Raw genomic sequence first — 19,443 nt, 5'->3', positions numbered from 1 at the left:
GAAGCAATCGGTCAGCTGCTTCGCATTTACACGCCGCTTCCTGGTTCTCCTAACGGCTCGTTTCCCGTGACAGGTTCTCCTAAATGCAGCCTTTCTCTCGCGGTTTCCCCTAACCTTCAACGGGAATACAACATATACCAAGACTTTTGTTGGGACCTACGCTGCCATCATGAACACGGAGAAGGACTTTACTCCGCTGACGCCCAACATCGTCCGGGCTCTCAATGATAAACTGTACGAGAAGAGGAAAGTGGCGGCCCTGGAAATCGAGAAGCTGGTGCGCGAGTTCGTGGCTCAAAACAACTCCACTCAGATCCGTCACGTCATCCAGATCCTGGCCTCGGAGTTCGCGCTGTCTCAGCACCCGCACAGCCGCAAGGGAGGACTCATCGGCCTCGCCGCGTGCTCCATCGCGCTGGGTAAGGACTCTGGTCTGTATCTGAAGGAGCTTATCGAGCCGGTCCTTACTTGTTTTAACGACTCCGACAGTCGTCTGCGTTATTACGCCTGCGAGGCTCTCTATAATATAGTCAAGGTGGCCAGGGGAGCCGTGCTGCCCCACTTTAACCTGCTTTTTGATGGATTGAGTAAGCTTGCAGCTGATCCGGACCCCAATGTCAAAAGCGGCTCAGAACTTTTGGACCGACTCCTGAAGGACATTGTGACTGAAAGCAACAAGTTCGACCTCGTCGCATTCGTCCCTCTACTAAGAGAGCGCATTTATTCCAATAACCAGTACGCCCGTCAGTTTATCATCTCCTGGATCCATGTCCTGGAGTCCGTACCTGACATCAACCTGCTGCACTACCTCCCCGAGATCCTGGACGGCCTCTTCCAAATCCTCGGGGACAACAGCAAGGAGATCCGCCGGATGTGCGAGGTGGTGCTCGGCGAGTTCCTGAAGGAGATCAAGAAGACACCTTCCAGCGTGAAGTTCGCTGAGATGGCGAACATCCTGGTCATCCATTGCCAGGTGGCGGATGAGACCAAGGTAACCAACGACCTCATCCAGCTGACCGCCATGACGTGGATGAGGGAGTTCATCCAGCTGGCGGGCCGCGCAGTGCTGCCTTACTCGTCGGGGATCCTCACCGCCGTACTGCCGTGCCTCTCCTATGACGACCGCAAGAAGAACACCAAGGAGGCGGCGAATGCCTGCAACTACAGTTTGATGAAGCTCGTCACGCCTGAGGATGACGATGACGACGACGAAGATGAGAAAAGCGGAAGCACCGAGTCACCGTCGAGAGAAGACAAGGTGGACGCCGGCGATGGTGGCGACATGCTGAACTCCTCGCAGGAAGCGGCGGGCTTCAGCAACATTAGCTTCTTTGCCCCGGCGAGCACCGATCGGTCTCAGGTGACTCTGGACATGGACGGTATCGTGCAGGTGCTAGACCGCCACCTCCACGATGGCTCCACCGGCATGATGACACGCATCGCTGTGCTCAAGTGGCTCTACCACCTGTACATCAAGACGCCGCGCAAGATGTTCCGTCATACGGACAGCCTCTTCCCCATGCTGCTCAAGACCCTCTCGGACGAGTCAGACGAGGTCATCCTCAAAGATCTGGAGGTGCTGGCCGAGATTGCCTCGTCGCCTGCCGGACAGACGGATCCGGCGGCGGCCTGCGACGGGCTTGACAGCAGGCCGGCACTCAAGGTGCCGGACAAGGTGGGCAAGACCGGGGCCGCCGAATCCTCGCCGTCCACACCGAGCATGAACTCCTATTTTTACAAGTTCATGATCAACCTCCTGAAACGCTTCAGCGCCGAGAGAAAGCTGCTGGAAAGCCGAGGGGCGTTCATCATCCGCCAGCTCTGTCTGCTCCTCCATGCCGAGAACATTTTCCATTCCATGGCGGACATCCTACTCAAGGAGGAGGACCTGAAATTCGCCTCCACCATGGTGCAGACGCTCAACACCATCCTTCTCACGTCCGCCGAGCTCTTCCAGCTGCGCAACCAACTGAAAGACCTCCACACAGCCGACAGCTGCATGCTCTTCTGCTGCCTCTACCGCTCGTGGTGCCACAACCCTGTCGCCACCGTTTCGCTCTGCTTTCTCACGCAGAACTACAAACATGCCTACGACCTCATCCAGAAGTTCGGCGGGCTGGAGGTGACGGTGGACTTTCTAATGGAGGTGGACAAACTGGTGCAGTTGGTGGAGAGTCCCATTTTTACCTACTTGCGCCTTCAGCTACTGGACGTGGAGAGTAACCCGTATTTGATCAAGGCACTGTACGGGCTGCTGATGCTTCTGCCACAGAGCCAGGCCTTCCAGCTGCTCTCGCACCGCCTGCAGTGCGTCCCCAACCCGGAGCTGATGCGGACGGTGGACGGGACGAAGCGCGCCGACCCCAAAGAGCGCGAGGCAGAACGCAAGCGCGCCCCGCACGCCAACGTGGACTACGGCGAGCTGCTGCGCCACTTCGACTGCGTGCAAGGCAAACACCTGGAGGTGCGGCACCAGCGCTCAGGGCGCGTGGCCGAGCTGCCCGACAGGAAACTGATGTGAGGCTGCACCATACTGAAAAAAAAAATGTATATATTATTGGAACCAAATATGATATTATGAAGCTTGTACATACACTGGCATGACGAGAATGTTCAATTCACCCATTTTCTTTGTATTATTCGTGAGTGTCGCGGGACAATTGCGAGTCTCGATTTACGTTTCGGGGATGAGGGTCAGGGATTTGAACCTCAAACCTCAGAATTGCGATGCAGACATACTATCACTATTACACTGTGCTGTTGTGAGAATGTTATGTTTAAAAAAAAAAAGAGTACTGTCTGTTCACAAGTTACATTTTTTATTTTTCAAAAAATATTTTTTAATGAATGAAAAAAAAAATCACTGATACCAACATCATGTATTTTCTTTGAAGGGAGGATTAGGGCTACAAAGATTCGAGTCGTGATCTTCAGAGAATAAAGTTGTATATTTGAGACAATAAAAAAATGAATTTTTGATTAAAGCCGCAGTGTAACAAGAATAAAGTTTTGGAGATAAAAGGTTGTTTATTTTTTCTATTAGTTGTAATGTAGTGAGAATATAGTTGGATTATTTTGTCATTTTTTATTTTATTTAGGTACGCCATTTTGTTTCAGTTGTAGATTTTTTTTCAGTGCTCTCGAAAAAGTTGAGTTTAGCTCAGCATAAATATAGTCCATACATGGGCGAATTTTGAAATTCAAACATGCTTTTTCCCCTCCCATCATACATCTATCTATTTAGTTTATTTATTCGTGTGATATTATGATTTTAATGTTAAATGTATACCAATTTTCATCTCATATTTTTTCCTCAAATTTAATGTTCTATTGTTGTCTCAAAACTACCACTTAAAAAAAAAACTCCTTGAAAATATTAATTTATTCTAATACTACAACTTTGATCGCCAAAATAGACAACTTCATTCTCATGAGATTACAACTTAATGTCATTTTTAGTCTTTTCATTTTGGCCCTAAAACGTCTTTGTCATTTTACGATCAGTGTTGTTATTTTACTTTCTCTAACTGTCATACAGAAAACATTCGCTGTCATTTAATGAGCTATCAATAATTAATTTCTCAGTATGTTTGTTGTCGCGCTTTGGAGTTGTGTCTTGACTGAAACCATTTTCTTGAGAGTGGATTGCCTTAATATTTAAAACTCCTTAGTTTGACAAAGTCTCACATCGCTGCTGTTTGTGAATGAAGACGTGACAACTGTCATAACACAATCATGTGTTTTTCTGTCAGGAGGTACAAAATATGTATATATATATATATTGTTTTATTCCTCTTAAATTAAATTGTTCCATTTATTTCAAATAAAGCTAATACACATTCCATTACCAACTAGTCTGCTTTGGTTACTTAACGCGCACGATGATGATTTGTTGTCATGTGAGCCACAAACAAAGCGTCACATGTGCGGAGCTGTGAGCCAGCTTCACTTTTCCAGTTAAGTCAAGGCATATATTCTTGGAATGCCTTCTCTTCCTGTTCTATAAATATACACACGGACACACTGCTGTCTGTATATTTACAGCTGGCCTTAAAAGTCACTGTTTGTCTTTTTAATCCTAATATACTGTATTTCTTGGATCTTTGCACCGCTTTTGTCGTCATTCGTGCGTAAAGTTGTCAATAAAGCTGGACCCCGTGTGATGACAGATGTGCTCTTTAGTGTCCTTGGGTGTCTTGAAAGGCGCTTATAAATAAAATGTATTATTATTATTATTATTTCTTCTTAAACAAATAGCAAATAGAACTCTGGGAAGACAGGTCGAACCAGCTCTGATGTCATCCTTTTTTCCGTGACTGTCCATCCAACCCCCAAACACGATGTTCATTATGTTCGAATGAATTTAACAGCATGACTAGCGCATCGTTTATTACGCCCAAAACAGGAATAGCGAACACCTAATGCTACGGGGTGTTTATTATTTCAGTACTTATGCAGTATATACAAATAAGTCTAGACACCCCTGTTCAAATGCTAGGTTTTACTTTAAACATGGTTCCCCATGTTTTGGGGAGATTTCAAGTGTGTTTATGCAAATATCATTTTGGCCATCATTCAAAAAGGTATAAAATAGGTCATCACCAGAAGAACAACATACCTACAGTGAAGCATGCTGGTAGCAACATTATTCTCTGGAGCTATTTTTCTTTTCTGGAACTGTGGACTTACACAAGGTGAAAGGAAATATCAACAGTTCGAGATATTAGTCAGTGTTAGCACAAAGACTGAAGTCGGGCATCTTCTACTGTGGAAAAAAAAAGCCTACTAGAACATCAGAACTTTATTTGGGCTTACTCAGAGGCACTTTAATTGGTGGCTGGTGTTTGCTGACTCCCATATCACTTGAGTTTGAATATTAATTCTGTACACCAACATCCCCACTTATCAGCGGGTGTGCACACTTTTGCAACTAGATCTTAGTTGTCAATTTATACTCCCCTTCTCGAAAAGAGTTTTATGAGTTATCAGTCATATTAAAGATGATTTTTTTTGGGGGGGGGAGACATCAAGGGTGTGACTGCCTTAATGTGACCCCCGTGACTAAATATGGTCCCTCGTTCTATTTAAAGGACGAGCACATCGACCACACATGAATGCATGTTAACTGGTTGACCACATGGGGACGTACTGCACACACCAAATCCCAGCATGTACAGTACCGTGCGTGTGTATGCCGGTCATATGTTGACTCCCATCAGTTAGCAGCTCCACTACATTAGCTCTGAACTTCTGCCCCGTCACCCGTGCGACAAGACGACAGGCGACTAATTTGGTCTGCCGGGATGAGTACAGATGAAGCTTTCACCGACAGAATGCACTTGAAGCAGCCCCGTTGGACACATGCAGCTTGGGAGGTTTCCATTACTTGAGTGTCATCACACAGGAATGCGTTGGCATCGATGTAGCCCCAATTAAAAACAAAACAAAACAGCGCGGGACCTAAAATTAGTACTAAATAGTTTAGAGACGACACCGTGCATTGTTTTTGATTCACATGTCTAGTTTTAAAGCAGTCGGCGAGTCCTCAAATAGCACTTTGTATGTTGTACAATCCATTAGAGTAGTGCGATTGTATCCCCAACTGAGCTTCCTATCGGCACATGGTTGCGTCCTATTTTAGCAAGTGCGTCAGTTCTGGTAATTTGCCTGCGCAGCAAAATACTGGATTACGGTTCGGGTAGGGAAAGAGATGCATGAACGAATTTGAGCCAAGACAAGAATCCCCAGTTCTGATTGATATTTTCAGAGTGGTCATAACTTAAGAATATGGTTATTTATTGTTGTAGTTTTAAAGGGGAAAACAGCACTGGACAATACCTACAGATGCTTATCATATTTTGTTGATGTTCATTTACAGTGGATACAAAAAGTCTGCACTCCCTATTCAAATGCCATGTTTTTGTGATATTAAACAAAAAAGACAGACAGAAATCATTTGCCAGTGGAGGAAATTATGAACAGTTCACAGAAGTGAGTATTGGTTAAGTTAATAAAATCTATTATTTTCAAATCTGAAATTATTTTTCTTCTGTTTTTCAAATTTTCCAAATTACAATAGTAGATAGGAACCGGGCCATCCATCAAATAATGAAAAAATAATTCCCGCCCATTATAATTGCTAAAATGGATCAAAATGACTAATTTAAACGAGTTTCAATGTTATAAACTGTATATATGCACTGGTTGTACATTTTATCCACTGGTGAATATGAAATTATAAATATGGTTAAGTATTGTTGTAAAACAAGACATGTTTACCGTATTTACTGTATTTCTGTTTTCTTCTTGACGGCACCCGATGTGTCTCGCTGGCTTATGTCACGCAAATGGATTTATTGCGTGCGCACTGGGCGCCTACATTTCTGTGTGTGTGTGTGTATGTGTGTGTGTCCCTCTCCCTCTGTTATGATGATTGTCATTGGTTCGCTTCAGCTGTGAATCAGCGTAAAACTTGAAAAACAGCATGTGATTGGTTGGCCTGAGCTGTACATGTGGCGACAGTGTAGAAAGTCCTCATGACTGATAGCATCTTCATTTTCCATATTCATATCTTGAATGTTCATCACATTACATTAACAGGTATTAAATCCCTCTAAATCTTTTTTATTATGAGCCACCGTGTTGAGCTCCGCCAGTTTTTTTCATCACTCTTCTCAAATATCGTAGAAGTAATCATGGCAAATATTCCAGCGCCATCAATTCTTCCCGCCGCTGTCATACCCCGACACACTACCTCGTGACCAAAAGGCTCTTTGTTCTATTTAGACGCGTGGCGTTTATTCGAGAACGTGCAACACGCATAGTCGAACAACGCCAACCGACATGAGATATGCCTCTGGGAGCTGTGGGCTTAACACTTATTTCGGGGCTTAAAGACGGAGGTTGTCCTGTATTTAGTGGGGTGTGGGGGGGGGCATGGGAGGAGGGGCCATTCCATGCTTTGCTCATGGTCGTCGGACCACCCCACTAGGAGGTTGACCAACCTCACCGTTCCAAACTCAGAGTGGCCACATCGGCCTTCTTACAGGCAGGCGTAAGAGGCGTCTCAGAGAGTAAAGAGTCTCAGAGAGGACGATAGGCCAGCGGCCCCAGATTCCCTTTTCGGTCTATGGATCAGATGGTGCTGGGGAGGGCCTACAAGGCCTTCATGACAGACAGCAGGTCTAAGAGTGACCCCGATGCATGCAGCGAGCACGGAGAGAAGCTGACGCTCTTTTGCTTGGAGGACCTGGAGCCTATCTGCGGGGTGTGCGGGAAAGCTGCGGCCCACCGAGGACACAGGCTCTATCCCATTGGAGAGGGGGCTCACGATTGTAAGGTAAGAGTGGCACACTTTGATTGCATCGGCAACGATCAACATGAGATTTCATCACCTGTCTAGAGAATAACAAATTATAAATTTCAAATTCTATGCATGCCCCTTTGGTCTAAATTAAAAAGATGTTTATTTATTCGACATGGACCTTATTATTTGCAATTTTATTTATACTAGAATTTTAGTATTATTTGTATTTTTTACTTATGTTTTTATATTTTTAGCACTTTGTTGTTTTCAAAAATGTTACAGTAATTATTACCTACTTATGCCACTAGTATTTAGTTTAAGTTGTTTTGTTAGTTGTTTGCATTGTCTTAAAAAAACATTTTTATATATATATTATAAATATTTTATTTTATTCTAATCATGCATTTCATATTATTTTATTAATTTATTTTCTTTAATTGGAATTACCGGTTTCTTAAATTGTATGGATTTATTTTACTTTTTTAAAGCTATTTTGATATTTTGGTTTGGATTTGATCAAAATCATGATACAATACTCTACTTGTCTCTTATTGATACATTTTGTCAATTTTCTTTTTGTATTACAATAGTACCGTATTAAGTATTTTACTCAGATTTGCATTTTTTTATACATTTTGTTTTAATGCTACTTCATTTATTTATTTAAAATACAATTTCAAGTACTTTATTTCCCTTGTCATTATTTGATTTTTATTATAACTATGCATATTTGATTTCATTTAATATTTTCAGATTTTATTATATTTATTTGAATTTCATCCACAGGATTAAGTATACTGCACCTGTAGTATTGTATATCTTTATATATCAATCTGAAATTTCTTTAATATGCACGATGATGTTTATCAGAGATTATTACCATTCTAATAATAGATTTTTGGCGTTCGCGTGACTGCTGGGCTCCTGAAACTCAAGCCCCTGTGCACATTTTTTATGATATCTCATCCCATTCTGCCTGCTGGGCCTCCCTCAAGAATGAGAGACCTGCGCCGACTAATGTGAAAAGAAAACTCGCTTGGCCCAACCAACACGAGTTCAGCTTTACACTTGTCACCAGGCCGCGCTTGAGCCTTCCACACAGATGTGACCCATTTATTTGGCGCCGCAATGTGCGTCCAGACAGCGTGTTCTGCTGAAAGCTCCGCTGCCGCGCCACATACTGACCTTGTTGTCTATTGACTTCCACATAGGAAGAGCTGAAAGGTGCCCTGCTGCCTTTAAAAGAGAAGTTGCAGCAGTACAGTGATGCCAAACTTCTGTGTGAGAACATGCAGGAGCACGTCAAGGTACTCTCCGAGCGTATATACTGAACATTCACCTCAATGGTATCATGGTCAAAGTACTTTTAAGCCTAAGGGCGGCCAATCTGTTGATGTGAGGGAGCCCTGAGAAACAGCGACAAAAGGATAGAGCGAGGAGAGTACCAAAAGAGCTAATAGTAAAAACACACCCCATACGGTAGTTGTGAGGTACATATAATTTTAATGACAGTGGGCTCTCCAAAATAATGAGGTGAGCCCATTGTATGCAGAGTCAGGCGGAGCACACGGAAACACAGATCAAGACGGAATTTGAGGCGCTCCACCGCTTCCTGAGAGAGCAGGAGGCGGACAGGCTGTCCGCCCTGAAAGCCGAGGAGGCTCACAAGAGCCTGGTCGTCCAGCAGAGGATCGAGGAGTTGGACCAAGAGTTGGCCTCACTCTCCAAAGTGATCCGCTTGGTGGAGAAAGAAATGGAAACGCAAGATATCCCCTTCCTAAAGGTAGGGAGAGCCACCAATAAAAATCAAATTTTCCTGCTTTGAATGGGCCTCCAAAACAAAGTGAACAGCTGCGTTCCTTTTCGTTCACAGAATTACAAGAACATCATCAGGAGGTGAGCCTCAAGTTAACACTTTTGGTGACAGTTATGATTATGTCGATGACAACTTTTCATTGTGTGTTTGCAGAACCTGGATAAACTCTTGCGACCCCGAAGAGCTATGTGGTGCTCTGATCGACGTGGCAAAGCATATTGGCACTCTCAAGTACCAAGTGTGGGAGAAGATGAAGAAAATAGTCAAATACAGTAAGTGTTATATATTTAATATTTTTCACAAATCTATAGTAATAGTCAGTCTACACATGTGGATGTTCAGGTGGTCAGAATTTCCACGGACAGAGACTCTCCACACTTCGCTTTGAAAAATTACAACCCGACCCATATCGGCTTTTTTCAAGACGGATGCCGATTCTGATATTTGTCGGAATGGAACTTTGATAACTCATTAATCGTCTGATTAATTTTTGAAAAGATATCATGAATAACCAAGCAAAACATGAATTACAGGCAGAAGATTTGACTTTGTCCTTTTAGTATTTGTTCCCAACAAAGGAAAAATCTGCAAAAAAAAAAACAAATTTTTTTGGTGGGGGGTAAATGTCATTATCTTTTTTGTTGTTATTATTGTAATAAGTTGGCAATATTCAGAAAAAAAATTGTCCAGTGTTTGAAAAAACTAATATTGGCCAATTAAGTCAATTCATCTCTTGGGCCCTATGTAATAGTTATGTATCATTATAAAACAGTATTAAATACTGATAACATTTAGTATAACATACATATGTATTAGTACCACTTTGTAGCAGTCAGTCAGCTCCCAACCTCATACGACGTGGGAAATACTGCGCAAGAAAACTAATTAATGTCTAACAATGCGTCCTCTGCAAGGTCCCGTCATTGTGGATCCCAACACGGCCGCCAACTGCTTCATCCTGTCCGAGGACTTGACGGTGGTGCAGAACTCCACGCAGAACTTCAAACTACCCAATAACCCAGAGCGCTTCGACGTCAGCGCCGAGATGCTGGGAGCCGAGGGCTACACGGAGGGCCGCCACAGCTGGAGCGTGGAGGTGAAGGACAACGCCTACTGGGTGGTGGGCGTGGCCAGCGAGTCCGTCAACCGCAAGGGCAAGCACGTGCTGACGCCCGCAGAGGGCTTCTGGACAATACGCTTTCGCAACGGTGAGCACAAGGCGTGCACGGCGCCGTGGCAGCCGCTCAACATGAAGACCAAGCCGGACGTCATCAAGGTGATGTTGGACATGGACCGAGGCAAGGTGGCCTTTTACAGCCCTCCGGAACGGGAGCCGCTTTACACCTTCACCGACGTCATCGCGCCAAAAGCCTTTCCTTACTTTTGCACAGCCTGCAAAGAACACCCGCTGACAATCCTGCCCGCTAAATTGACTCTATCGACAGACTGATCCCACGTCACGCGCGAACATCCACACAGAGCTAAGACGGCAGCCGAATCAGACGAAGAATCGAGTCTTTGTTCTGACACAAGGGACGATTGTGATAATGCAGCGCAAGGAACAGTGTGGCATTCACAATAAAGTGGAAAAATGCACTCATACTGTGTTTGAATTCATGTACAGTCGGCATGGAAATTCATGGGAATAAACCAGGAATTTACGAAATTGAAGGTTGGCTCTAACCAACCAACGCCGAGGCTCGCAAACCAGAATTTGAGAACCACCGTTATAAACACAGTGGGGAAAAAAAACCAAGGCACATTTTAGGATGGGATTTTTAATTGGAGTTCACATAAAAGCGGTCATCTGGAGGATGTATATATTAAATCTTGAGCTGTTGATGATGTCACTAAAGGTTCTAGAAGTGTAATGTTACATGAGAGCTAAAAAGGGAACATTTTAACATTTTAAAATCCATTTTGACACAAAATCGCATTATGACTTTTTTTTAAATATAAGGCACGTTAACAATTGTTGGTTTTGAGTCATGTGAACATGAAGATGGATTGGATTTTTTTTCCTTCATCCAGAGCACTATAAACATTCGTTTGTGAACTTGCAAGCCCCTACATGGTGTCGCTTAACTCGACTAGAATAACTCGAACTTCCCTGCGGCAAAGTTGATCTAGCCGCCATACTGTTCTTGTAATTCAGGATGGCACTCGAGTATGTGCGGCGAAGGCTCTGTGAGGTGGAAGAGGTAATAAATGCCCTCACGTGATGCAGCATCTTACTCCTACTGTGTTAAAAACAAACAAAAGGAATCCCCTGAAACAGTGCTGCCTAGGTGAGTAGTCGTGTCAACTCTGCTCCCTGAAGGATTACAATTCCAGACTTCAGCATTACAAATGCACCCGGGCCTCCATTATGGAAACAAAGAGCTCATCGTCCATCGCCACGTAGCGGCCGATTTTCACGTTTAAGAAGTAGAGTCGGTCGCTTGTGAACCGTGGGTCGTAGCCCTCCCTCTGCAGCCTGGTTTTCTGGATTTTGAAGGTACCTATGGAGCAAAGTGAAAGATATGATATATGACATGATTCAGAAATGGGAACTCATTCGCGGTGGTTTACCGGTGGTGTCCACGCTCGGCGAAAGTCTTAGGAACACTGGCCGAGCGTACGGCGGGAGAGCCGTCTGGACCTTCTGCAGAAACGCGTCGCAGTCGAAAGTGCCATCAGCGTCCGCGATGGCTGCCATGCCCGCCTTCCCTTCGACACCTGAGCATGATATACAGAGAGAGGAATTGTGACGCCTTAAATTTATTTACCTAATTCTCAGGAAAGTTCATCCAACCCATTCAAGTCACTGCAGGTGTGCCCCAGGGCTCTGTCCCCGTTCTTTTGCTCTTTATTACCGACAGTACCTCTTCCCCATTACGCTCATTTTCCATAAAAGATTCTCTTTCATTACTTCGCAGATCACGCCCACCTTTCCGAAAAGCACAGTATTTCATTTGCACCTAATGGCACCACAAGTGTTGTTGCTTGTTATCACAGGCTGGATGTTTTGTGGTTGTTTGACTCTGAACAGTGGTTTCTTTTGATATAGATATATATATATATACATATATATATATATATATATATATATATATATATATATATATATTTAGAGGTGCAGAGGCATTTCCACATCTTGTCTGGGGTCTTTCTAAAAAAGTTGGTCATACGGTTGAAAAACGTTACGTGCGTATCCCATTATACGGTACATATACTTGATTCATAGAACACCACAAAAACAAACACAGCTGCATACAAAGTGCAATATACATATATGTGGACTAACCTGGCACCGTCACACCATACACGGCCACATCAGTCTGATCCAAGAGGCTGCTCAATATGCCCTCAACTTCTGTGGTGGACACGTTCTCACCCCGCCAGCGGAAGGTGTCGCCGCTGCGGTCGCGGAAATACATGTAGCCTAATTCATCCATCACCAAGACGTCACCTACGGGGGACACGGGAAGATCAAAGCCACCCCAAAAAAAAAAAAAAAACAATGATGTCAATAATGACTATTGGCTGAGAATTTTTACAGAAACAAATATGACTGCTAACCTGACAAATAGGCTGAGTCGTTCTTCTTAAAGACGTTTTGGGCTATTTTCTTGCTCGTAGCTTCGTGGTTAATGTAGCCGTCAAAGCGCCTCAGCGGGTCCTGTTGGTTGATGCGGCCAACCAGGAGCCCAGGCTCACCTGGAAAACACAGACGGGATCCAGTGGGTACCTCTCAAGTCATTCATCACATTGAGGGAAGAGTAGTATTGGTTACCAGGTTGACAAGGGACACAAAGACCCCGGCTATCCCGGACCAGCTCCATGTTGCTCTCGTTCACTTTGACCAAGCGAATGGGGTAAACGCTGGGCAGAATGCGACTGTTAAATCCACAGGCACCCACCTGCAGATGGAAATCTACTTATGTTCTATCATTTTAACAAACAATACAAAGGCCGGTGTGAATGCCGACCTTGCCGTCCAAGTTGGCGATGCTACAGTTGCACTCCGTGGCGCCGTAGAACTCGCCGATCTGCGCCACGCCGAAACGCTGGGTGAAGGCTTCCCACACACTTGGACGCAGGCCGTTTCCAACCGCCAAGCGAACCTTGTGGGCTTTTTCTGACGGTCGCACCGGCTGAGACAGCAGGTAGCGGCAAATTTCACCAATATACTGGATCACCTATGAGTGAAATAATTTAGGACTGCAATTACCTGACATTTTTTTGAATGGAGTATTCTACCGATGAGCCCATCGATTAATTTCTGTTTTGCATACAGCTGTGGTTGTTTTTAAGCGCTCTATAAATAAAGTCGAGATGAGTTGTGAAGTTGAAATGAAGACAAAAAGCAGACCGCAAAGCCTCATTGGTCATGGTAACGAAAGCTGCACTTTAGTTGCAAATCACTTACTGTGCAGTTGTATTTGATGCAATCATCCCAGAAGCGACTCGCTGAGAATTTCTTCTTGACGACGACCGTCATTCCATTTATCAGACTCTGGCCGACACCCATGATGTTACCTGGCAAAGTGGAAAGCTTTCGCATCAGTTGCGCTCCCTATTGGTGCAGGGGAGGGAAAAAATGCTGACAAAGAATAGTCTCTTTAACCTGCAGAGTGATAGAGAGGAAGACAGTCATAGATTATGTCATCCGGGCGCATACGAAAAGCATAGTAGCCGAAAGCAGCGATTCTGTAGTACCTGTAGAACACACAGTTGCTCTCAGATGTCCAAAGATACATGTGCGACTCATTTTTTGTAAAGAGTAACATACCGACTGTGCACGACAATAGCAGCCTTGGGTAGTCCTGTGGTACCAGAGGTGTAGATGTAAAACAAACAGTCTGCAGAGGAGAGGAGCATTCAATTACGCATAAGAGCAAGAGGGAATATGAGCAACAACAACGGACACCCTCCGAGAGAAAACACAGTTTAAAAAAAAAAAAAGGTGCAAGTCTATGAAACATCTGACCTCGACTGCCCCTGTGGTAAGCTCATTTCTAACTCAATCCAACCTGGTCCCTCCTAAAGTGAACCTCAACATCTCCATCTCTGCCAGGTTCAGCTCTGCCTCCAGTCGTCTCTTCAGTGCCACTGCGTCTAAGCTGTACATCATGGCTGGCCTCACCACTGTCTTTGTAACCCTTTCCCGGCTAATCTTCATTCCTCTCCACTGCAGTGCATGTCTCTACCTTTCCAAACGTTCACTCCACCTGCTCCCTGCTCTCACTGCAGCTCACAGTGTCATCTGCCAATGTCACGACCAACGGGGTCTAAAAATATGCATAGTATACAGTACAGTATAAAATATCAATGCATTCATCAGCCACAAAAATATAGATTAAAAAAAAATACAAAAATATAGAAAGTACAGTGGCGCCGATTGAAAGGAAATGCATCCCATTCTCCCCCCCAAAATCAACTAATTTTGTAAAGAAAAATGTCTGATCAATAATTGACAACATCTTCGCAAGCGTGATGATTTCTTAAAAATTTAATTCGAAAAACAAGATGGACACAGTTCATGTGCTTTTCTGTCCCATTTAAGCCAAATGGACGTTCCTAAGGCTAAGCAATGCGTTTAATTCTCTGTTCGATGTTTAGTTTGACAGCAAACTTCAACTAGGAGTGGCAATAAATTGCTTGATGACTCTTTTTTGAACAATTGGTCCCTATTTGCCAAATACTTGTTGTTATTTTAGTAGCAGCAGTAGTAGTAGTAGAATATTTTTGGTCATCTTAGAGTAAATGTATTCTACCATTCACACACTGTAACAGGCAGAAACAATTATTTAATCCTGGCCTGTTCAAAAGTGAGTTTAATAACAATCACATAGTCTTCGTATCTTAAATTTTTGCTCACAAGTGCCACCCCCCCCCCAAAAAATGTCCGAACAACAATCAAAAAAAAATTTCTAAGGTCACTCGTATTCCAAGGCATCAATTTATGAAAATTGTGTCATGAGGTGAGGGCATCGTTGAAGCAAACACGTATAGGTATCAAAAATAAATAAAAATATATTAATATATATAAAGTATGTAGTTACCATAATAAAAATATAATTTATATTTTAAATTAAAACATGGGGCGGCCCGGTAGTCCAGTGGTTAGCACGTCGGCTTCACAGTGCAGAGGTACCGGGTTCGATTCCAGCTCCGGCCTCCCTGTGTGGAGTTTGCATGTTCTCCCCGGGCCTGCGTGGGTTTTCTCCGGGTGCTCCGGTTTCCTCCCACATTCCAAAAACATGCGTGGCGGGCTGATTGAACACTCTAAATTGTCCCTAGGTGTGAGTGTGAGTGCGAATGGTTGTTTGTTTCTGTGTGCCCTGCGATTGGCTGGCAACCGATTCAGGGTGTCCCCCGCCTACTGCCCGGAGACGGCTGGGATGGGCTCCAGCACCCCCCGCAACCCTAGTGAGGATCAAGCGGTACGGAAGATGAATGAATGAATGAATGAATTAAAACATTCAAAATATATTAATGCAAAAATAAAACAGAATAATGTATTCAATAAAAATACAGAAAAATACCAATAAGAATACGATAAAAGCGAAGATAGATTCATTAATAGAAAGTAAGCCATGGTTTAATTCAATAAAAAAAAAAATGCCATGCAGCGCTACTAACCATTCATGCCTTTATGCTGAACGCAAGGTAAAGGAGAGTGCCTCGGTGTGGACGCTAAGATCGGATCTAGGGGTGTCGCACCCAGGTAGGCGCTATGATGAATGCTGAGGTCTCCGGTACAAAACCTCACCATGGCCTGACTGAGGGAGGCGCTGATCTCCGACATGGCTGGTATGTGGGACAAAGAGCAAAAGAAAAAAGTGCTCTCACTAATTGTTTGGCTGAAAAGGACTTATTTTCATGTTAAAATCCGTTCTTCGATTTCTTACCATCTGCAAGCTCAGCTCCAAACACAAGAGCCCGAGACCGAGACACCCCGATACAGTGCAGGAGAGAGTCCTTGCGGAGGTTGAAGTTGATGAGAGCAGCTTCCACGCCAACCTTGGCCAAGCCCAGCCAGAGTGCCACCTGCAACGGTCGACTCTCCATAAAGAGCGCCACCACGTCTCCAGTGACCCATCCCTGACTTCTGGCCCAGTTGGCCACCGAGTTGGACAGTTGGTCTAACTGGGTGAACGTCCATGATTCCCCCGTGGCCTCGTAGATCAGTGCAATCTTGTTTGGGTTGCGTTTCACCGTCTGGGCAAACATGGTGAGGACGTTGCTTCCATCGCGCATGTAACGCCACAGAGCCATCTTGACTCTTAGCAGCACACACAGGCCTCTGAGAGAGAGAACAAATGAGGAATTGGCAATAACGTGATACTGCGATTTATGATTATTATTAAATGCATTCAATGTGAAGAGACCATAGGCCACAAAATTAGGAACACATGAGAGAGCCAAGCCAAAACATAAAGCAATGCTTTCTTTTAAACGTCAGCTTTGCAGATGACGCTTCCACTGTGGAAGGGGTGAGTATTACAATAATAACTTCTTCAGCGATATTTCAGCTAATTACAGCCATTGAGTGGCACCAACTGTTATTTTGTTCCTTCAGGCATCTATTTGCGGCACGGCGCTAATTTTTGAAGGTAGCACTTAAGCCAATTAGGGGCTGTATATTGTACTACCTTATACAATACCATGAGAGGTGCGAAATTAGAATTAGTCCACTTACGTGACATCTCTCTTGGCGGTCAGTGCAGCCACGTAGAAATACTTCCAGCTGCTTGTGCCTAGGTACACCCCGACTCCCACCACCACACTCCAGGTCCAGGACACCCCGAAAAGACGCAGCAGGCCCATGGAGCCCAGACAGGCTGACAGGCTTGCTGCATTGTGCATTCTAAAACTCAATAGATTAGATGACGTTAGATAAGAAAGATGGATGTATAGATGATAAATAACATGACAGGGAGCTTGATTTAAAAACGAAACATATGCATCCATAAATATAGATAGATGGGAGACGAATGTGTATACCATAACAATGAATAAAGAGTGATTGCTCTACATACATCTTTTGTATGAGTTAATGCAGTATTTAGCATTCACTTTTACTTTTCACAAAGTTAAAACTCTACTATACATTACAGTAGTAACAGTGTGTTAGCCTCGCCAGCAAAACCCCCCAAAGTCATGTGCATCAACTCAACTTACCTCAAGTAAACAGACAAGTAACCTTTCACCCAATAACCCTAACCTAATAGAGGGGGTCACGTCAACCCTTAACTGTTTCCGATAATTAGCGATATAAGCGATATTCTTCTGTACTTGCGTTGCTTTTCCCCTTCTTTTTTTAATAGTTGTGACACTTTTGCATGTCGCCGGTTCGCGTGGTTGCAGTACAAAAAAAAAAGATGACTGGCACTCCAAATGGCATCTGACGTAAGAGTCCCCGAACCAAATGTGCAGTTTACAATCAGGAGTCCATCGTATCTGTAAAGTTAAATTACATCTGATTGAGCATTTTTTAATTTTTAGGGTGGTCCTGTCCTTTTTTCTCCCTTCTGTACACCATGTTGAATAGGGACGTCGCCGATGAAGCCCCGCCCCAGCGCCGCGTGAGGTCGACGTAACGATCGTATCTACTGGTTAACTAAGCTGCTCGTCTAAGCAACGCTTGGTTTCTATTGGATCGTATCATCTACGCCCCTTTACACACTCGAACCAGATTTGCCAGAGGTTGCTGAATGGTGCCAATGGCACAGATTACTAAATAGGAAAATGTTGCGTAAATCTGCTGAACATCCTATGAAACATTTTGCTCCATTGGCGTATATGCTTGCTGAATATGGAAACCGCCAAACAGAATGAAATGTAATAAAATGGTCAACTATATTTTGGCGAGCTATTTGTCTCAGGTAAGTGCGAAATAAACATTGCAACGTTTTATAGTCCACATTAGATACCATCGCTGTCAGAAGTGCAACTTTCCTCTGAAAATAAGACTCGTGTTTAACAGAATAATGGACATCAAAATGTCATTTTAAAATACTGTCGCACCTACAGTATATTATGTGAATATGATCCCGAAGCAGTCAAAAATGACAAAATATTTGACATTAGATGCTATAGCTCTTGTGCGATACATTCTTACGCTGGAAAATAAGAAACCATTTCCAATTTAGATGAGTAAGACGCTTTAAAATGTCAATTCTATCAATGAATGCGAATATCTCCAAGCCCTCATGAATTGAGATTTGAGAGACGGCAATCTTAAACAGATGACAAGTTAAATAGCATAGCTAAAAGAATGGTAATTTCTTTGACCCAAATATATCACTTCAAAACATCATGGTTCCCATAATCACATGCAAAAAGCAGTCCAATCTGAGTCCAAACAATATCTAGTTACGAATGCTGCAATGATGAAGCGTTGCACTTCAAGGAAATTACTCCAGCAAACACAAACACAGGAAACCACAATTTCAACATTGCTACCGCATACGCCCACATTTTCTCACTCGACACCTTACTCTGACAGCTTTGGCACATACCTGAACCTTTGTGGCCAAGGAAACAAACCCCAGAGTCCAATAATGCGTCCTGTGGAGGACATTACTGCAGAGTGAAGGCCTGTGTCCTGCTAATGCGGAGACCGAAAGCACTCCATTTAGTCTAATATTTGCTAAACAAGCTAGGGCAGTTCTGTGATTGAACAGTATTACGTGTTCCACCAGGTTAACGAGTTTCTACCTCAAGAATGCTTTTCTGTTCAATCACAGTTCTGCAAATCACACCACAACAGTTGGTGTGTGTAGGTTTCTTTTGGAAGGGCGTCACTGGCTGGCTTGTTTACTTTTGACATTTGTATCCCTCTACTAGGAAAACAAGCCAGGAGTGTTCTTGTCAATATTGGCTCTCGGTTAGAACCCCTCAAACCATTTAATTTTTAAAGGTGACAAAGCTGCAAAATAATCTTGAGATACAAGCTTAGTTTTTATAAAATATCTCATGTTTCAGATTTCGTGCTGTCCATCTGCAGCAAGCCAGAATGCTTTCCGTGGTGGGCAGCACATTCCAAAAAGTGTCACTCCCCGAGTTTGTGTGGATGGAAGACAGGGCACAAACTTTGGTGCTCATCTGGAGCTCTGATTGGAAACATTTTGTTTACATGACTCATAGTTAGGGAAGACCCAAAAGATACTGAGCTTGCAAAGCTTGGTGTAACATACCTCACAGAATAGCATTGTCAAAGAACTGAAAGCACAACACCTTAACAAATGCCACACATTTAAACGTCACTTCAAATAGAAGTCTAATGAGTGTGAATTATTTTGGAACAGGCCAATTTGTGACACATTAGTTG

The 19,443-nt window shown here is 43.7% G+C and overlaps 4 protein-coding genes across 6 annotated transcripts in view; 3 read left to right on the top strand and 1 right to left on the bottom strand.

The window, feature by feature from the left end:
• Positions 1 to 14: 14 nt before the first annotated feature.
• vac14 (vac14 homolog (S. cerevisiae)) lies at positions 15 to 4,168 on the top strand. Its single transcript, XM_052048254.1, has one exon. It carries the CDS (start codon positions 170 to 172, stop codon positions 2,519 to 2,521), a length of 2,352 nt encoding a protein of 783 aa, XP_051904214.1. The 5' UTR covers positions 15 to 169; the 3' UTR covers positions 2,522 to 4,168.
• A 2,774-nt stretch (positions 4,169 to 6,942) lies between these two features.
• On the top strand, positions 6,943 to 10,722 carry trim35-13 (tripartite motif containing 35-13). Its single transcript, XM_052048955.1, has 6 exons — positions 6,943 to 7,339; positions 8,518 to 8,613; positions 8,859 to 9,089; positions 9,180 to 9,202; positions 9,276 to 9,394; positions 10,037 to 10,722. The coding sequence occupies exons 1-6, from the start codon at positions 7,130 to 7,132 to the stop codon at positions 10,570 to 10,572; spliced, it is 1,215 nt and encodes a 404-aa protein (XP_051904915.1). The 5' UTR covers positions 6,943 to 7,129; the 3' UTR covers positions 10,573 to 10,722.
• Positions 10,723 to 10,884: 162 nt separating this feature from the next.
• slc27a1a (solute carrier family 27 member 1a) overlaps positions 10,885 to 19,443 on the bottom strand; it is an 82,215-nt gene continuing 73,656 nt past the window's right edge. Inside the window, exons 2-14 of one of the 3 annotated variants that reach the window (XM_052048930.1) lie at positions 17,292 to 17,638; positions 16,810 to 16,977; positions 16,019 to 16,413; positions 15,750 to 15,917; positions 13,897 to 13,966; positions 13,732 to 13,823; positions 13,534 to 13,643; positions 13,094 to 13,303; positions 12,898 to 13,024; positions 12,684 to 12,821; positions 12,409 to 12,573; positions 11,694 to 11,840; positions 10,885 to 11,623 (exon numbers count right to left, since the gene is read on the bottom strand). In XM_052048930.1, coding sequence (XP_051904890.1) covers positions 11,466 to 11,623; positions 11,694 to 11,840; positions 12,409 to 12,573; positions 12,684 to 12,821; positions 12,898 to 13,024; positions 13,094 to 13,303; positions 13,534 to 13,643; positions 13,732 to 13,823; positions 13,897 to 13,966; positions 15,750 to 15,917; positions 16,019 to 16,413; positions 16,810 to 16,976 — 1,947 coding nt within the window. In that variant the 5' untranslated portion in view covers position 16,977; positions 17,292 to 17,638 and the 3' untranslated portion in view covers positions 10,885 to 11,465. Of the gene's footprint in view, positions 11,624 to 11,693; positions 11,841 to 12,408; positions 12,574 to 12,683; positions 12,822 to 12,897; positions 13,025 to 13,093; positions 13,304 to 13,533; positions 13,644 to 13,731; positions 13,824 to 13,896; positions 13,967 to 15,749; positions 15,918 to 16,018; positions 16,414 to 16,809; positions 16,978 to 17,291; positions 17,696 to 18,631; positions 18,861 to 19,443 lie in introns of those variants that run through there. The other 2 variants (XM_052048928.1, XM_052048929.1) reach the window with 2 other exon arrangements.
• adgrl1a (adhesion G protein-coupled receptor L1a) overlaps positions 17,929 to 19,443 on the top strand; it is a 220,946-nt gene continuing 219,431 nt past the window's right edge. Inside the window, exon 1 of the mRNA XM_052048907.1 lies at positions 17,929 to 17,995. The gene's annotated coding sequence lies outside the window, so the exon portion shown is untranslated. The remainder of the gene's footprint in view (positions 17,996 to 19,443) is intronic.

The sequence above is a fragment of the Hippocampus zosterae genome, chromosome 17 (assembly GCF_025434085.1).
Source record: "Hippocampus zosterae strain Florida chromosome 17, ASM2543408v3, whole genome shotgun sequence".
Classification (NCBI taxonomy): Eukaryota; Metazoa; Chordata; class Actinopteri; order Syngnathiformes; family Syngnathidae; genus Hippocampus; species Hippocampus zosterae.
The sequence above is the reverse complement of the archived record's forward strand: the minus strand, read 5'-3'. Positions and strand labels throughout refer to the sequence as shown.

What these genes read in the sequence shown, in the direction of transcription:
- trim35-13 (XM_052048955.1), top strand. Translation starts at nt 7,130, where the DNA reads ATGGATCAGATGGTGCTGGGGAGGGCCTACAAGGCCTTCATGACAGAC. An exon ending in ACATGCAGGAGCACGTCAAG is followed by an intron (nt 8,614 to 8,858) that starts GTACTCTCCGAG and finishes CATTGTATGCAG; the next exon opens with AGTCAGGCGGAGCACACGGA. An exon ending in AAGATATCCCCTTCCTAAAG is followed by an intron (nt 9,090 to 9,179) that starts GTAGGGAGAGCC and finishes TTTCGTTCACAG; the next exon opens with AATTACAAGAACATCATCAG.
- vac14 (XM_052048254.1), top strand. Translation starts at nt 170, where the DNA reads ATGAACACGGAGAAGGACTTTACTCCGCTGACGCCCAACATCGTCCGG.